The sequence below is a fragment of the Podarcis gaigeae genome, assembly GCF_964106915.1.
Source record: "Podarcis gaigeae genome assembly, chromosome: 4".
NCBI lineage: Eukaryota > Metazoa > Chordata > Lepidosauria > Squamata > Lacertidae > Podarcis > Podarcis gaigeae.
This window is the reverse complement of record NC_139677.1, coordinates 95,451,268-95,468,259: the sequence shown is the minus strand read 5'-3', so window position 1 is coordinate 95,468,259 and position 16,992 is coordinate 95,451,268. Positions and strand designations below refer to the sequence as shown.

General features: G+C 45.0%; 1 protein-coding gene and 2 long non-coding RNA genes across 37 annotated transcripts in view; 2 read left to right on the top strand and 1 right to left on the bottom strand.

The window, feature by feature from the left end:
• Positions 1 to 16,992, bottom strand: part of DLG2 (discs large MAGUK scaffold protein 2) — a 902,142-nt gene that overhangs the window by 5,979 nt on the left and 879,171 nt on the right. For 23 of the 35 annotated variants that reach the window (XM_083736268.1, XM_083736240.1, XM_083736270.1 and 20 more), the window contains 5 exons: positions 11,558 to 11,599; positions 4,918 to 4,968; positions 3,269 to 3,370; positions 1,801 to 1,973; positions 1,094 to 1,203 (listed from right to left, as the gene is read on the bottom strand). In XM_083736268.1, coding sequence (XP_083592394.1) covers positions 1,094 to 1,203; positions 1,801 to 1,973; positions 3,269 to 3,370; positions 4,918 to 4,968; positions 11,558 to 11,599 — 478 coding nt within the window. The remainder of the gene's footprint in view (positions 1 to 1,093; positions 1,204 to 1,800; positions 1,974 to 3,268; positions 3,371 to 4,917; positions 4,969 to 11,557; positions 11,600 to 16,992) is intronic. The other 12 variants (XM_083736269.1, XM_083736271.1, XM_083736274.1 and 9 more) reach the window with 1 other exon arrangement.
• On the top strand, positions 3,530 to 15,711 carry LOC310843968. The gene is made up of 3 exons (XR_014563836.1): positions 3,530 to 3,544; positions 12,333 to 13,002; positions 13,038 to 15,711. It is a non-coding gene; the product is annotated as an uncharacterized lncRNA (long non-coding RNA).
• LOC310843879 lies at positions 4,820 to 11,551 on the top strand. The gene is made up of 3 exons (XR_014563735.1): positions 4,820 to 4,935; positions 6,360 to 8,415; positions 10,201 to 11,551. It is a non-coding gene; the product is annotated as an uncharacterized lncRNA (long non-coding RNA).

Below are 16,992 nucleotides of genomic sequence, written 5' to 3'. Positions count from 1 at the left end.
AGCAAATCTGTAATTCACGCATCATCTAAGTTAGGCTCTGATAAACAGTGGAGGCAGTGACTTGTGTATCTCTTGTGGGGAGATGCAAATAGCAGCAGCAGCAACAACAATTTTATCATTTCTATGCTGCCCATCTGACTGGGTTGCCCCAGCCACTCTTGGTGGCTTCCAGTATAATATAAAGACACCATAAAACATCAAAAGCTAAAAGCTTCCCAATCCAGGGCTGCCTTCAGATGTCTTCTAAAAGTCAGATAGTTGTTTATTTCCTTGACATCTGATGGGAGGGAGTTCCACAGGCCGGGTGCCACTACCGAGAAGGCCCTCTGCCTGGTTCCCTGTAACTTGGCTTCTCACAGTGAGGGAACCCCCAGAAGGCCCTCGGAGCTGAATGATGGGGGTGGAAACGCTCCTTCAAGTATACTGGGCCGAGGCCGTTTAGAGCTTTAAAGGTCAGCACCAACACTTTGAATTGTGCCCGGAAATGTGCTGGGAGCCAGTGTAGATCCTTTAGGACTGGTGTTATATGGTCCCGGCAGCTACTCCCAGTCACCAGTCTGGCAGATGCATTCTGGATTAGTTGTAGTTTCCGAGTCACCTTCAAAAGTAGCCTCACGTAGAGCGCGTTACAGTAGTCCAAGCAGGAGATAACCAGAGCATGTACTACTCTGGCGCGACAGTGTGCAGGCAGGTAGGGCTTCAGCCGACATATCAGATGGAGCTGGCAGGCAGCCACCCTGGACACAGAATGGACCTGTGCCTCCACGGACAGCTGTGAGTCTAGAATGACTCCTTTAGGGGCACAGTTACTCCATTCAGGATCAAGGAGTCCGCCACACCTGCCTGTCTCCTGTCCTCCAGAAACAGTACTTCTGTCTTGAATGTTATACATCAATGGAAGAAGTGCAACTCACCCTTCCTGGACTTGAACATAACCAGCAATGCCCAAAGGCAGCTGCACACCAGGAAAGCACACACCCCATGTTATGCAATGTTCCAAATCCTGGAAATGGCAGGGAGCTGAATTCTGGGTGGCATGGAATACTCCTACCCTTAATGGTTTAAAAGCAGTCTCAAGGAGACAAGTACTCACATCAACGGCTCCCAGGATTTAGGCTTAATGAAGATCGCAATGGGGTACAGCTGCGCAGCTTGTAGTCGCTTGATGGCGTTTCCTGATACATCAAGTATACAGTGTTTGCCCTGTTGGGAGCAGGTGAAGATTGGTTAACTCTTGCAATGATTTCAGCCAATAAGAGAGCGCCTTGCCCTCTCACATAGGTCTCAGTCTCTGTCAGTTTTATTGCGCATAGCCAAAGGCTGCCGCAACGTACACGGAATCGTTCAACAATGAAAAGAAAATATGCTGGATTAATACAAAAAACTTAAAACATTTATATTATCAAGACATTACTTACTCTAAACAGAGCTATAAAAGTACCTTAATATACAGGTTAAGACACGAAACAATAAAATTTGTAGGCTAAAATTGTCACATGGCCACTAATATTATTAAAAAAGAATGTTAATTAATACAATGTGCAATTATATTCAGAGTTTGGTGATAAAGATAGAATATAGCTTGATGTAGTTAGGGTCAAATAAATTCATCTCCTTTACAGTTGGTGGCTACCAGAGGTGGTTCACCAGACGGGGTCTTCTTCGTTGCAGTGGAGCTAACACTGGGAGGCCTGTCTCATGCCCTCTCTGATGGCGTTGTGGCATTTTGGAGACCTCATCTGCCCAGGCCAGTGTTCCCTTGCCAATCTGCTGCAACCTTTGCTACGGGGACAAACTTACCCTTTCTGCCACAAATCTGACAGATTGCACGCTAGTCCCATAAAGATTATCGTTATACTGTCCGGCCTCTATGAATTTGTGCTCTTGGATGTCCTTTTCCATTTGTTCTCTGGAGATGACAAAATGATAATCTCTACCATCCACTTCATAATCGCGCTTTGGCCGAGTTGTATCTAGGGGCGGGGTAGAAGAGCGAAGATGGAAAACAAAGCAGGATAAAGCTTTCTGTAAGTGCACCAAGACAAAAATGAAATTCGCCAACCCAAAGATACGTCTACATCTTGATTCTCCTCTTCAGATATCAAGGAACAAACACCCATTTCCTCACCAGTTTCATGCAGGAACAACAACAATATCTCATTCATTTATCTATATATATATATGCCCATCTAGGTTAGCTCAGCTGGTAGAGCATGAGATTCTTAATCTCAGGGTCATGGGTTCAAATCTCACCTTGAGCAAGAGTCCTGCATTGCAGGGGGTTGGACTAGGTGACCCTTGTGGTCCCTTCCAACTCTACAATTCTATGATTCTATCTGCATATCTATATGCTGTAACAGCTCTGATTCCTAGTAAATTAGCAAAATCTGTAAGACGAGTTCAAATATCTATTGGAAGTGTAAAAGAAGAAGGCACCTTTCATCATATGTGGTGGTCTTGTAATAAAAGCATATGCACCAGATTTAAAAATGGATGCTATTTTAGTAAGGTATCATGAGGAAAGGCAGCAGGAGAGATAAGAAGCATACTGTCACAGCTTCAAGTCAGAATTAGTATGTTGGAGAAGCAAACATGGAGGCGAAGTCTATCCATGGCTACTAGCCACAGAAATATCTGCCTGAATGTAGCCAAAAGAGCAAGAGTCACATCAGCAATTCCTAGGTGTCAGAAAATGATATTTAGGTATGCAAACAGAAAGTGAGCGAGGTCCCAACTAAAGAGGACTGGCACTTAAGTGGACAGAATATGCAAAACTTGCAGATTTAATACACAGAATAAGAGAGCAAGAGGAACATATATTTAAAGAAGAGTGGCAAACATCTATTGAATACATGGGAAATAACGGTATACAGCTGAAAACGCTGCCTGTGTTAAGATAAATTCAACAGAGTAAATAATTTTTGATGGATGTTAAGGTGGAAAACTGATTTGAATGGTTATAGTAAAATATGCAGGGATGTATGATATGTAAAATGAACCATGGAAGGAGAAGAAGGGAAGTCATTGGATACTTTAAAGTTTGTAAAATGTTTATTTTGAAATGTAAAATTGACAACTTAATAAAAATGATTATTATGAAAAAAGAGTCATATCAGCTCCTGTTTTGCCTCTGTCCCCACATACCTATGACATATGCCCCCTGGAAGGTTACCCATGCAGGAATGAGGTTTCTGAAAGGAAAAAATGCCCCCGCCCCAACATTAAACAGAAAAGTGGGAGAAGAGGTCGCAGAAAATATAATACTTACGTGGTACACAGGAGCCAAATTTGTCAGGAAATTCAGATATCAAATCATCATTGATTCGATCTTTCATTGGGCCAAGGATAATAACTGGTCTGGTGTAATTAACTGAAATGCAGAAAGAAAAGGAACATCTTGATGATGGAAACTTTAAAGCAAAGTGCGATGGCAAGTCAACGGCTCATGTTTACCAGTTGGTAGAAATTAATTGGACTGAACACAATCGTGGAGTTAAAAGAAAAGATTTTGCTATGTCCAAGCCAAAGGGTAAAAAAGGTAAAGGTGAAGCACCCCTCCCTGGCTGGTTAAGTTCAGTCAAAGTTGACCATGGCATGTGACGCCCATCTCGCTTCAGGCCGAGGGAGCTGGCGTTTGTTCACAGACAGCTTTCTGGGTCATGTGGCCAGCAGGACTAAACCGCTTCTGGCGCAACGGGACACTGGCAGAAACCAGAGCGCATGGAAACACCGTTTAGCTTCCTGCTACAGTGGTATCTATTTATCTACTTGCACTTGTGTGCTTTCGAACTGCTAGGTTGGCAGGAGCTTGGACAGAGCAACAGGAGCTCACCCCATTGTGAGGATGCAAACAGCCAACTTTCCGAGCCCAAGAAGCTCAGTGGTTTAGACCACAGTGCCACCTGTGTCCCTGTTTCCAAGCCAAAGGCTACCTGGACAGTTCAGTTGTTAGTAAAACAAAGTGGGAGTTGGGAACATAAATAAATCTATTTAGAGTAAGGAGTCAAACCACATAAGCAAAAAGTTCACATGGTACAAGCCAGCTGGGATAGTACCAGAGAATGTAATTCACTCGTTCGTTTAATAACCCACACTTCCTCCTGCAGGAACCCAGGTGGGCAAAAAAAGGAGTGGAAAAACAAATAAAACATCTGGCAACATCCTAAAAACAATTCTGATATGGATGCAGATTGGGAAGGACCTAAACTTAAAAGGCCTTCAGTAGGTGCTGAGAAGACCAATGGGAGGGAATTCTGAAGGGTTGGTTCCACAACAGTTAAGGCCCTGTTCCTGTATGAGGTGGAATGCACAGCCTGATAAGATCTGCAGGAGGCTAAGGAATGAAATGATCTTTCAGTTTACCCTGGTCCCAAGCTGTATTGGGCTTTATATACTAAAGCCAGCACACTGCCCAGTAGCTAACTGGCAATTGGTTCAACTCTTCTCACTGGTGATATCATGTCCCAGTGAGCAGCCGATTTGCACCAGCAGCTTCTAAGGGCAGCCCCACATAATCTCCTGTCTGCAGTCTGAAGTACATGGATGGACTGGGTCACAGAGGCTAAATCTGGGTCACAGTGGCAGCAGAAAGAGATAGCAAAATTCTAAAATGTGACAGTGGACTGTACCATTTAAGCTGCGGTATCAATTTTTTTTAATGCACCTCCCCATATACAAGTAAGTGTCCCATGCCAGTCAGAAAACTACCACAGTGGACTGAACGTGGGCCAAAGGAGCTTTCATCCTGCTCTGCTAGTTTTTTCATGGCAGGGAGTTTTTGTGCGACACCCCCCCTTTACACTGTGAAGTGGTATGCCATCTCAGGACTGTACCACCTCATTTTCCAGAATGAATAGATGACATCTACTGATCATCTGATTGGTCCAAACATGTTTAGTAGAACATCAGTCTGCTTACTTTCCTGCCTTGTTACAGGTTCGTAGGAGAGAATGCAATCTTCTTGCCCTCCTGTGAAAAGAAGAAAAAAGGGGGGTGGGAATCACTGTTGACAAACAGACTTTCTGAAGATGCTCCCCCCTGTCCCACCCCATGTGGAGATCAATTTCAACTCTTCAAGGATGCTTAAACCAGAGTCGTTCCAAAATGCATTCGGAATTCTCTAGCAGTTTAAACTGTCAACGTAACCCAATTATAATTAATCAGCTGTGTCAAAGAAGCTACTTCATTGATTACTAGCAGCTGGGCCAACAGCAGCAAGGCAGAAAATGGATAGATCATTTGTTGCTTGGCAGCAGCCGCTGACTACGGCACCTCTGGAAATTTCACATTTTAAAAAAGGGGTCAGCCCAACGTGATCAATGATCAGGCAATCAGAAGGAGTGCCAAAGAATCGACGTTCGATGTACTTAAGGTTTGGTCGGCTCACCCAGCTCTGAATCAGAAAGGAGCACCAGACACAGGGTGGAGGTAGCCATTGGAAGGAGACCTGGAAAATTGCTGCATAACTTCAGAGCAGTGGAAGGACAGGAGGAATTGAAGCTGGAGACTGTTCTGATTATGTAATGCAGCGAGTGGAGAGCCTTTGTACACACAGATGCCCTGTATGAATGCCAGAGTTCCTGAAGGATCATAGTTAAATTGTGGGGTCCAGTGGGTGTAAGGGTCTGAGGTTCAATCCATTGCATCTTCCATTACAAGGTTCAGGGAGTGGGTGATGGGAAAGTTTTTTTCCCCTGCCTGAGATCCTGGAGGGATACTGCCAGTCAGAGTAGACAATGGTAGTCTAGATGGACAAGTTATCTGATTTGGCACAATGCACCTTCCCAGATTCTTTCCATGAGTTGGCTGACGAGGGGTCTTTGGGAGAAAACCCTATAACAGGAAACATTCAACATGCACTATCTAAATGTTGCTACGTATTGCTTTTCACAGGCAAATTTGAAGTATAAATTATGGAAGTTGTAGCAGTTGGTTTGGTAGCGTGCATGGAAATTTACCGATAAGCAAATTCTTTTCCGACTGCAGAAAGGCACCGCTCTCTAACGACAGAATCAACATTTGGGAAGGTGCATAAAAAATGCATTGCAAGCAATTCAGACATTTGCTTTTAATCGTTTAGTTTAGTTCAAACACACACACTCAGCTTGTTTCATTATCGCCCAATTAGTTTTGTCGGGCAATTATGGCCAATTGAGCAATTAGGCTAAATAGACGCAGGAATGATTGAGCAATTGATGTCAGTTCCTTTGTACTTTTAATTGAATGCATTTGATGAATGAAGTGTGCGCGCGCATGTGAGTGTAGTGGGAACGTTACTGGTCACAATTTTGAACAATTTTATCTGGGCAACTTAGTTTTAAAGAATGAAAACTTTTCTAAAATGTAATACTAACTTGTAGGTCTACCAGACAGGTCAGATGGAGTGGAATTTCTTCACCAATGAAAGATAAGCTCTCAGCCTGTTTGTGTGTGTGTGTTCACCATTGACAACCCTGACATTCCTGTGGGAATCTCGACAGGCGTAGATCTCCTACTTGCCAGAGGTAGGCTCTAAAATACGGTATTCCAGGGGTATTCTGGGGGAGGGTAACCAGAGGCAGCTTTGTTCCTCAAAGAGGTCTCAGGATCAGGCCCTTCAACTCTACCAGGCTGGAACTGGCCTGGTTAATCCTCCCACTGTAGAAACCAATAGGGAGGGAATTAAATAATAATAAAAAGAATGGTCAGGCTTCTATATAGGAAAAACCCACCTCCGGCCCTGTCTGGAATCCTGGAGACATCTGCCTGTCAGTGTGTACCAGGCATCCCCAAACTCGGCCCTCCAGCTGGTTTGGGACTACGACACCCATCATCCATAGCTAACAAGACCAGTGGTCAGGGATGATGGGAATTGTAGTCCCAAAACAGCTGGAGGGCTGAGTTTGGGGGTGCCTGGTGTAGACCATACTTGAGCTTGACAGACCAATGGTTTGACTCAGAATAATGCTATACTGTTCTCCACCTCTAACAGAAGGGAAACAAACAGGGAGAGGTCAGAAAGCGAACACCTCTAGGAAGGCAATGATACCAAAAGGAGATGAAGGCGGTAATGCCTCTGGAGACTACCAACGTGGCCACTTGGCACTGATCTCATTGCACCACTGGCACCAAGGAAACCAGCTGGGGAGGCTCACCAGAAAATGAATATCTCCTGGGTCTGGTTCAGACCCTTTCTTGAGAGGAAAGGAGAGATCTTTAGAGAGGCAGGCTCAGTAAGTAGCCTTTATGCTCAGGCTGGGTGACAGGAGAGGTACGACCAGTTGGGTTAGAGAAGCGGTTCTCAACCTGTGGGTCCCCAGATGTTGTTGGACTACAACTCCCATCATCCCTGAGCTCTGGCCTTGCTAGCTAGGGGTGATGGGAGTTGTAGTTCAACAACATCTGGGGTCCCACAGGTTGAGAAAGGCTGGGTTAGAAGAAGCTGTTCAAGCTTTCGGAGTCCAAGATTGGGGCAAGGAGTTCCAAACTGCACAGAAGCAATGGAGTTGTCCCAATGGGTTGGCATGCCCACCCACCAAGCTTTTAAAGATGGGGCCATGGGAGCTTACTTGGGAGACTCTTGTGCCTTGCAAGACTGTCAAGTGTGCAGGTGCTCATTGCATTGGGGAGGATGTGTCAATTCCCAGTGACTGGAGTGCTGCTGGGTTCTAGACAACTAGGTTGTGCCCTCCCCGTCTGACTCTGGTTCCTCCACTCCAAGTGGTGGTTGCTGCCCTCCTGGATTCTGTGCTCCTTCTCCTGGGAAGGAAGAGGGGAGGTGGGAGTCCTGCTTCTCCAGCCAGAGCAGTCGTTTCCTGGAGGAGTGAAGTACCTGCCTCTTCCAGCCTCTGTTTCCCTGTTTCCGCCTCCCCTGATGTCATTTCCTGTTCCTCTTCCTTGTCTGTCAGCCTACCACTCCACGCCTAAGCCTGGTGACACCTCAGGACTCATGATAGACTATACTGAATGCCTCATCCTTGAGACTGGAGCTGACCCTGTACATGATGCCCGGCGGTTATGCAAAATAAAAATAAAAATGCAGATGGTAGAATCTGTCATTTGCCCAGGTTGGGACGGATTAATCTGTCAATGTCCATTTTTCTTGGTTTCTCATTTTTCAATTCAGTTTGCCCCATTTTCGCAACAGCTTGTAATTTTTTTGGGGAAAAAAGTCTGTGTCAAAATCCATGTACCTTTTAATGTGCATTTCTCTTAATTTTTGCAAGCCAATTTCCTAAATGCAATGCATTTCTCTGTGTTATGTTCAGTAACATGCACTTTTTAATGCAGGATTTCCCTGAATATTTGCTTTTTCGTACACACACACAGAGAGATCTATATTTGGTTGGAGACCTGAATTGCAAAATTAGGAGAAGTGCGAATTTCAAAGAGAAGCTGCGTTTCAGTCTGCAGATGGGTCCAGGAAGTGCAAATTAAGTAGGTTCCTGTTGAAATGTGAACTGAACATATTTCTCCCCTATCTTTAGCTTCTGGGCACTGCTTTGCAAGTCAATTAATGTTAGTTCAGATTATGTCAATGTAACCTGTCAAAATATCTTGTTTAGCTGGAAGAAAGTAGAGTAGATTACTATTCTGACTATTTACAGAGGGTATGAAACCCATGGTTATTTCAGTGTACACTGAGAGAGATGCTCCATGCTTCATTTACACACACACACACACACACACACACACACACACACACACTTTACAAATGGCTTGTAAATGTTAAGGAAACAGCAGAAGAAAACTGGGAATGATTGCAACGTTTTTCTTTCTGGAAATACAGTTGTGCAGCTCCCATTCAGATTGCACCAACAAAGTCTACTCATAATTTGATGGACGGCTTGTTGGATAGGGTACCCAGGAGGCCAGGGATTTCAGAGAGAGCATTGCCAATCAGAATTCAGGCCTGGTTTGAACATGCACTGGTCTGATGTGGAAGGAAGCTCCTTTCCTTTGCTCCAGTTTCTTTTAAGAAAATTTAGGTTCAATTTGAGTTAATCAAGTGCCTTTGCTTTTAAATGCTGAATCACAGATTGTTCCCAAATGCCTCAAAGGAGTTGATTTTAGAGGAGAACATAATTAATCTGTGGGTTGTATTGAATGTTCTCCATATTCAGAGTAAATCCATTGAAGGTGATGGTAAGAACTGGTTAAAATTCCTGTCATCCCTGCCCAATGGCCATGCTGGCTGGATCTGATGGGAATAGTAATGTAACAATACCTGGAGGACATACATTGGCTATGCCTTTAACTAGTTACCCTCCAGAGTTTCAGGTGGGAGTTGTTCTCAGCCCTACATGGAGATGCCATGGTTTGAACCAGGGATATTTTACATTCAAAGCCAAGCCTATTATGACCGCAATCCTAAACACATTTATTAGGAAGTAAGCCCCACTCAATTCAGTTGAACTTATTTCTGAGTAAACACAGCATTGCGCTGTAAATGGAATTTCCCACCACCAGGGTGGTGGTAAGAGAAAGTTATAGCCGTGCCCGACTTAGGTCCATTAATTTTGATGGACCTACTCCGAGTAAAACTGAGTTGGACACAATCCCATGCAAGTGGAAAATCACAGGTTCAACCCCTAACACATCTAGTTCAATGGCCAGTTAGCGGGGTGATGTGAAATAATTTTGCCAACCAGAACGGACAACATGAGGCTATTTGGACAAACAGTGTGACCTGATTTAAGGCAACTTTCCGTATTCCTCTCCATCTACCCCTGCCAATTCCTAATCAGGTAGCATCCTGGTTTGGAGGGCACTTTTGAAATGCACAAGTGCCAACCCCTGCCTCCTCTAAATCGTAGTCAAATGATGCTCCCTGCAGCCAACAGAGCTGCCACAAAAGTTTAAGGAAGGCAGGCTCACGTTTTGGCCCCTGAAATTTGAACACTGTGTTTGGGTACCAGCGAGAAGGGAGGGCTGTTTCAAAAGGGGATAGCACTGTTGCACTCACAGTGGGTCAGTTAACCAGAAGGTTGCTGTTAACCAGAAGGTTGGTGGTTTGAGCCCACCCAAGGGGGTTAGATGACCCCTGAGGTCCCTTCCAGCTCTATGATTCTATGACTTCCCATAGGCATCTGGTTGCCTAAGGTGAAGACAGACTTAAGGACTAGATGGGCTTTTGGTCTGATCCAGCAGAGCTTTTTTAAACTGTTACATATGAATGGATCTGTCAGTCTTAATTTCTCTCAATTTCTTCATTTTTTTTAGAGACTTCAATTCGGTTCCCCACACATCTGCGCAACTAGCTTACAGACAATAACACCCTAGTGCATTTTAGTGTGACTCTCTCTTAATAAATAAGTGTCCTGCAAGCAATTCCCACAATGCCATGCATTTTCGCCTGTTATTTTCACACTTATGTGCACTTATATGCACTGTTATGTGCACACTTTTCCCCGATGACATGCATTTCCCCATTCGGTTTGTGTTTTGGTTTGTCGTGTGTGAATTAGGCACTTTCTCATAAAAATGCAAACAAAAGGGAATTTCTCCCCTTTCCCTAGTCAGTGTTGGAAAATAAATGCTAAATTTAAACGGGTCCTGGGCCTGATCCAGCAGGACTTTTCTTACATATTGACTGAACCACTTTCTTGGAAGGCAACATTTGGATCACAAGAAGCTGCCAATTTATCATGGGAGGAAAACATTGTTTGGAAAGGACACATCAAACCAGGCCATATCTCTTTTAGAGCTACATCCCAGTATTTGCACCTCATTCATGTCATCCATTCAAAGCACTCCTATACCATTTTAATTGGCTTCCCAAAAGGATCCTGGAAACTGTAGTTAATATACAGTGCTCTTAAAAGGCAAAGGGACCCCTGACAATTAAGTCCAGTCGCAAACAACCTTGGGGTTGCGGCGCTCATCTTGCTTTAAAGGTCGAGGGAGCCGGTGTTTGTCCGCTTCTGCAGACAGTTTTTCTGGATCATGTGGCCAGCATGACTAAGCCGCTTCTGGCGAACCAGAGCAGCACACGGAAACTCCGTTTACCTTCCCGCCGGAGTGGTACCTATTTATCTACTTGCACTTTGACGTGTTTTTGAACTGCTAGGTTGGCAGGAGCTGGGACTGAACAATGGGAGCTCACCCCGTCACAGGGATTTGAACCACCGACCTTTCGATCGGCAAGCCCAAGCAGCACAGTGGTTTAACCCACAGCGCCACCCACCCTCATTCCCCTCACAGAGCTACAGTTCCCAGTGCTCCCTGAGAAGAGGGATTTTTGAACCTCTCTGGGAATGTTAGTTCTGGGAGGGGAATGGGGGGTCTTCTAACAATTTTCAGCACTTTTAGCAAACTACATTTCCCAGGATGCATTGGGAAATTAAAACAGTATCATGCTTCAAATGAAGAGTGTGGATGTGGTTTGGTTTCCGTTTGCACCTGGTAACAAATCAAGCCATTTGCACCAATAATAAAAGTGACAAGGCATTATATATGTATTTTTTTAAAAGTTTGAAGGAGGAGGGGGAGGGTGGGGGCAGGAGAAGAGAGAAGAAACAGAACCACCACAGGCAAGCAAAAGTAAAAAAGGAGACCCAAACAAAATCTGTTAACTTACTGTAGCTACTTTCGCTATCGCTGGCATTAGAAGAAAGGTGTTCTGCAAGAACAGGACAGCAAATTAAAAGGACATATCCAAGCACCAGAATGTCAAGGAACCTCCCCAGCCATGCAAAAGGTGGAAGGTGCAGAGTGGGAGTCAAAAGAACCAGAGCAGCCAGATAGTCCCCGAGTACCAATAAAGTGAAGGCCAAAGGCATTAACTCTTGTGGAAGTGCTGAGGAGGAGGGGCATGTCAATCCTGTTTCTAAAGCAGCAGCTGGTGAAAAGTGTTGCAGTTCAGTGGCAGAGCATATTCTTTGCATGCAGAAGGTCCAAAGTTCAATCCCTGGCTTCTCCCCGTAGGGCTAGGAATGTCCCCCATCTGAAACCCTGGAGAGCTTCTGCCAGTCAGTGTAAAAAAAGCAGAGGTAAAGGACCCCTGGAAAGTTAAAAGTTAAAGGTCAAGGGACCCCTGATCATTAGGTCCAGTTGTGACTGACTCTGGGGTTGCGGCGCTCATCTCGCTTTATTGGCGGAGGAGACGGTGTTTGTCCGCTGACAGCTTCCGGGTCATGTGGCCAGCATGACTAAGTCGCTTCTGGCAAACCAGAGCAGTGCACGGAAACACCGTTTACTTTCCCACCAGAGCAGTACCTATTTATCTACTTGCACTTTGACGTGCTTTCGAACTGCTAGGTTGGCAGAAGCAGGGACTTAGCAATGGGAGCTCACTCTGTCGTAGGGATTCGAACTGCCGACCTTCTGATCGGCAAGTCCTAGGCTGCATCAAGTTAAGTCCAGTCAAAGGCGACTATGGGGTTGCGGCGCTCATCTTGCTTTCAGGCCGAGGGAGCTGGTGTTTGTCCACAGACAGCTTTCCAGGTCACGTGGCCAGCATGACTAAATCCCTTCTGGTGCAACGGAACACCGTGATGGAAACCAGAGCGCATGGAAATGCTGTTTACCTTCCCACTGCAGTGGTACCTATTTATCTACTTGCAATGGTCTGCTTTCGAACTGCTTGGTTGGCAGGAGTGGGACAGAGCAATGGGAGCTCACCCCATCGTGGGGATTCAAACTGCCACCCCAGAGGCTCAGTGGTTTAGACCACAGCGCCACCCACGTCCCTACCAGTCAGCGTAGCCAATACTGAGCTAAATGGACCAATGGGTCTGATTCAACAGAAGGCAGGTTCCTATTTTCCTATGGATCACGGTTTCCCAAACTTGGTTCTCCAGCTGTTTTTGGACTACAATTTCTACCATCCCTGATCATTCTAGCTAGGAATGATGGGAGTTGTGGTCCAAAAACAGCTGGAGACCCAGGTATGGGAAACATGGCTATGGGTGCATGAGGCTTCCATTCCCTGAACCTGGTGATGCTCTTTCAGCATAGATGAAGACCCACGAGAAACATGGCAGTATGAACTTATTGTTCATGCAGTGGCTACTAGTCCCAGGGGTGGTCTACATGCTTTGTGCAAAATTGTGCATAAGAACCCTCATCGCCATTTTCCTCTTCTCTTTGGAAAAGCAGTGTTGGGAGGCAGTGCTAAAGTAGCAATGATGAGAAAGGAGCCTTAATCCAGTGACAAGGAACCTGCAGCCCTCCAGCCCTCCAATGGCCAGGGGTTTGGGAGTTGTAGAATTACAACATCTGGAGAGCCACAGGCTCCCCATCCCTGACTCAACCCCTTTGTAACTCATGCTGGTTGGATTTGGTTTCCCCTCCACCTTGGATTCCCCTTCCCCCTTTGAAATGCTCTGCAAATAAATCACAGGCTATTAGTCTGAGCCCAGACCATTAGTCATTTTCAAGCCCAGTACTGACTGCTCCAAAATGGCAGCGGTTCTCCAGGGTCTTTTTTGTTAGCCTGCTGCCTACGATTCCCCCCCCCCCCACTGGAGAAGCCTGGGCTTGAACCTGTGGCTAATCAGCATGCAATGCATTTGTTCCGCCAGTGAAATATGACCCCTGGGAGACAGCCTTGTAGCCTTGGAATTAAAGAGGAAGTGCTTGGTCAGCAGCTTCTGGAAAGCGAAGGTTGAATTAGATGGGTCTTCTCCAGATCCAGCATATAAGGTGGTCCTTATAAATTGGGAAGAAGTCTTCTGAGGCCATGAGGTGGGCTTTGGATAGAACATCTGACCTTCCATTGGGATTGACTGTTGCTACACACAAGGCTTTTAACCCTGGTGAGAAGTATCAGATCTGGAGGTCTAATATGGCCTCCAAGTCTCTCTGTCTGCCCTAGGCAACACCCTTCACTGGTTCTGCTTCACCACCTGAGTGTTTTTGCCTGTCTGGAAGGTATTCTTGAACTCTGATCATGCCTCTTGCTTGACACAGAGGTGGCGTGTGCATGTGTGTAGAAACTAGCCTAAGGCAAAATTTGCATCAATTGCTCCACCCACCTTTGCCTCTGGCCCCGCCCACACCTGGAAGGTTTCCCTGAAGGGCACACATCCCATAGTTTGAAAAAGGCTCCCCAATCCTCCTTTACAAAATCCAATGGATTTTTTTTATTCTTAGAGGACTGTATGAGGAATGCGGTTTTCACCCCACACTGCATTCACAGAAAGAATATCCATTCAGTAATAAAAAGCGAGAGAGCCCATCTATATTTTGCCCAGCTTTCATGTACTCTCCTGCTAATTCTTGCTAATTCCTCTCTAAATTACTGAAATTTGGAGGGTGGCAGGAGTTGGTCTATCAACGAGAAATGCCCTTTGCTCAGCAACCGAACCTCTCAGCGCCACAAGAGATAATGCGCCCCTCCTTTCACAGGGAAAATCGAGCATCAGGTGGGGTTAACTGATGTTCAGGAAGATGCTCAGCAACAAAGGAAACCCCAAGGGTTGAATCAAGTTGTGCACACAAGCATACATTCCTGTAATGAAAAGCGCATTCGTAGCAGTGGGCAATGAAGGCAGCGCTGGAGTTTTTGCTTTTTCCTCCATGAACATGTGCATCGGGAAATAAGAATGGGAAAAGTCCGTAGAAAGTAGGCAGCCATTATGCATATCAAGTGAGGTCGTTGCAAGGTTAAGAGTGATGCAGGGGCAGGCAGGAAAATCCTCAATGGTTTCTTACTAGAGTTTTAAGAAATCCATTCCAACCTCTATCGTTTTCTCTTACGTATTCACCATAAGGTTGAGGGCCACACAGGAACTGAATGGGAGCCTTTCCCCATGCATATAGTTAATTGAAATATCCTATCTGGATCAGTGTGTCTGTGAGGGGAGCAGTTAAAGTCCCCAACTCCACACCCCTCCCGCCACCAGGATCCCTACCCAGATAGGTCCTCCTGCATTTCCAATTGATTTAATTTAATTTGATTTATTCATGATTCATTTAAAAAAATTTAGATACTTGTTAATTTTTATTTAAAAGCTCTACGCAGTTTATATAAAATACTATAAAATGGAAAGGGTATAAAAAGTAGGAGTATAAGGTATATGCAGTTGTACCTTGGATCCCAAACTCCCTGGAAATTGGACATTTTGGCTCCCGAACCGCCGCAAACCTAGAAGGGATTGTTCCGGTTTGCAAATGTTCTTTTGGAACCCGAATGTCCAAGGGGGATTCCGTGGCTTCTGATTGGCTGCAGGAGCTTGATGCAGCCAATGAGATGCTGCGATTTGGTTTTTGAACGTTTTGGAAGTCGAACGGACTTCCGGAATGGATTCCGTTCGACTTCCATGGTACGACTATATCCCCAAAATAACCATAAAAACCAGGAGACTTTAAAAACAAGCCAATGTAAGCAAGTATACGTAACAAAATTGCACGTCTGGGCAGACTTGCTGAAAGAAAATGGTTTTTAGTAGGCATCAAAAGCGTGCAAGAACAAAAGAAGTAATTATAATTTAACAGTTTCCATGTTATTCTATCTTATTAAAGCAACTAGAAAAAAAATCTTATGACGCGAAGATCTCACACAGGTGAAGGGAAGCAGGGGGGAGGAGGAGAGGGTTAGGTTGAATTCGGGAAATAAAATAATATATGGAACAGCAAAGGATATAATAGATTCTTATAGAATAGTAATATATTGGAACCAGAATAGAAATTTAAAAGGGGAAGTAAATGTATTGTTAGTATTTTCATTATTGTAATAGTTATTATTATTTCTTATTGGTAGAAGGCAATGCTAATTTAGACTTCTTCGTTTTGCTGTCTGTATAATTTTCTGAAGACAATTAAAAAAAGGAAAAGCAGAACGAAGAAGGCCCCTGCCTGGTGTTAATAGGTACTTTATTTAAATTTATTTTAAAATCGCCATTCACACAATAGCTCACTGTGCGAGTGGTGTCCTGTCTACTTTGGACCTGAGGTTGCGTTTTTCTAGGATACCTACTCTTGAAACTATAATTTCCGTGATTGGCGATGTTTAAGGGTGGGTGCTAGTCCTTACGCAGTCAAAATGGTGCTGTCTACTCTCACCAGGGAGGTGTTTGCAGCCTCAGGCAATTTCCTAGGATTACAGAGTCGGATAGCCACCCCCAGCTCTCCTGGTTTCTTCCAATGAAAGCAAAGCATTAAGGCTACGAACTGACAAAGTTAACAAAAAAAGGGGTGGGGATAAAGTGGAACATTCAGAAACAAACCTTTGCTGTGTTTTGAGATGCAATCTAGGAAGATTAAGCATGAAGTGCATTCTGGGTATTGGTATGAGTTCTACGTGGAGGCTATCTAAAACTGTCTTCCCCAACCTAGTCTCTACTAGATGCTGTTGGACTACAATGTCCATCATCCACAGCTAGCATGGCCAATGGTCAGGGATGATGGGAGCTGTAGTCCAACAATATCTGAAGAGTGATCAGGTTGGGAAAGACTGGTCTAAAGCAGTGGTTTTCCAAACACTCTAAGTTCTGGGAAGCTTTTCCATATTGAGAAGACCTCTGAGCATCCATCACAGAGGAACATTGTTTTGCAGCGGGCTCTGGAGTATGTTCCCAGTTCATCTGGCTGCTGCTCAGCTTTTTGGGCCTTCACCGTCATCACAGGATGACTATACCATACAACACACCCCATACTCTCCCGTGTCTGCACATTGCAGGGGAAGGGAAGATGGCAAGTGAGGTCCAAGCCAGAGCAAATCCATGATTGGGTGGCGCTTGGCATCACGCCCATAGTGGCTCCCCCATCCTTCTCCACACACCCTCTGGATACCAAATGCTGGGAATCTCAAGTGAGAAGAATACTGCTGCACTCAGGTCTCTCATGTGGGCTTCACATGGGTTTCTGTTTGGCCACTGTGAGATGTTGGACTAGATGGGCCTTTGACTTGGTCTAGCAGAGATGTTCTCCCCCGACACGAGCGGGTGAGTGATGGTGGTAAGGAGAAACTGTGGCCTCTGCTCTCTTAGCTGCCCCTCTTCTCTCTCTAGGCCAAAGAACCTGAAGCACTCCAGATGTTGTTGGATTTCAGCTCCAGTCAGCCTCAAAGAC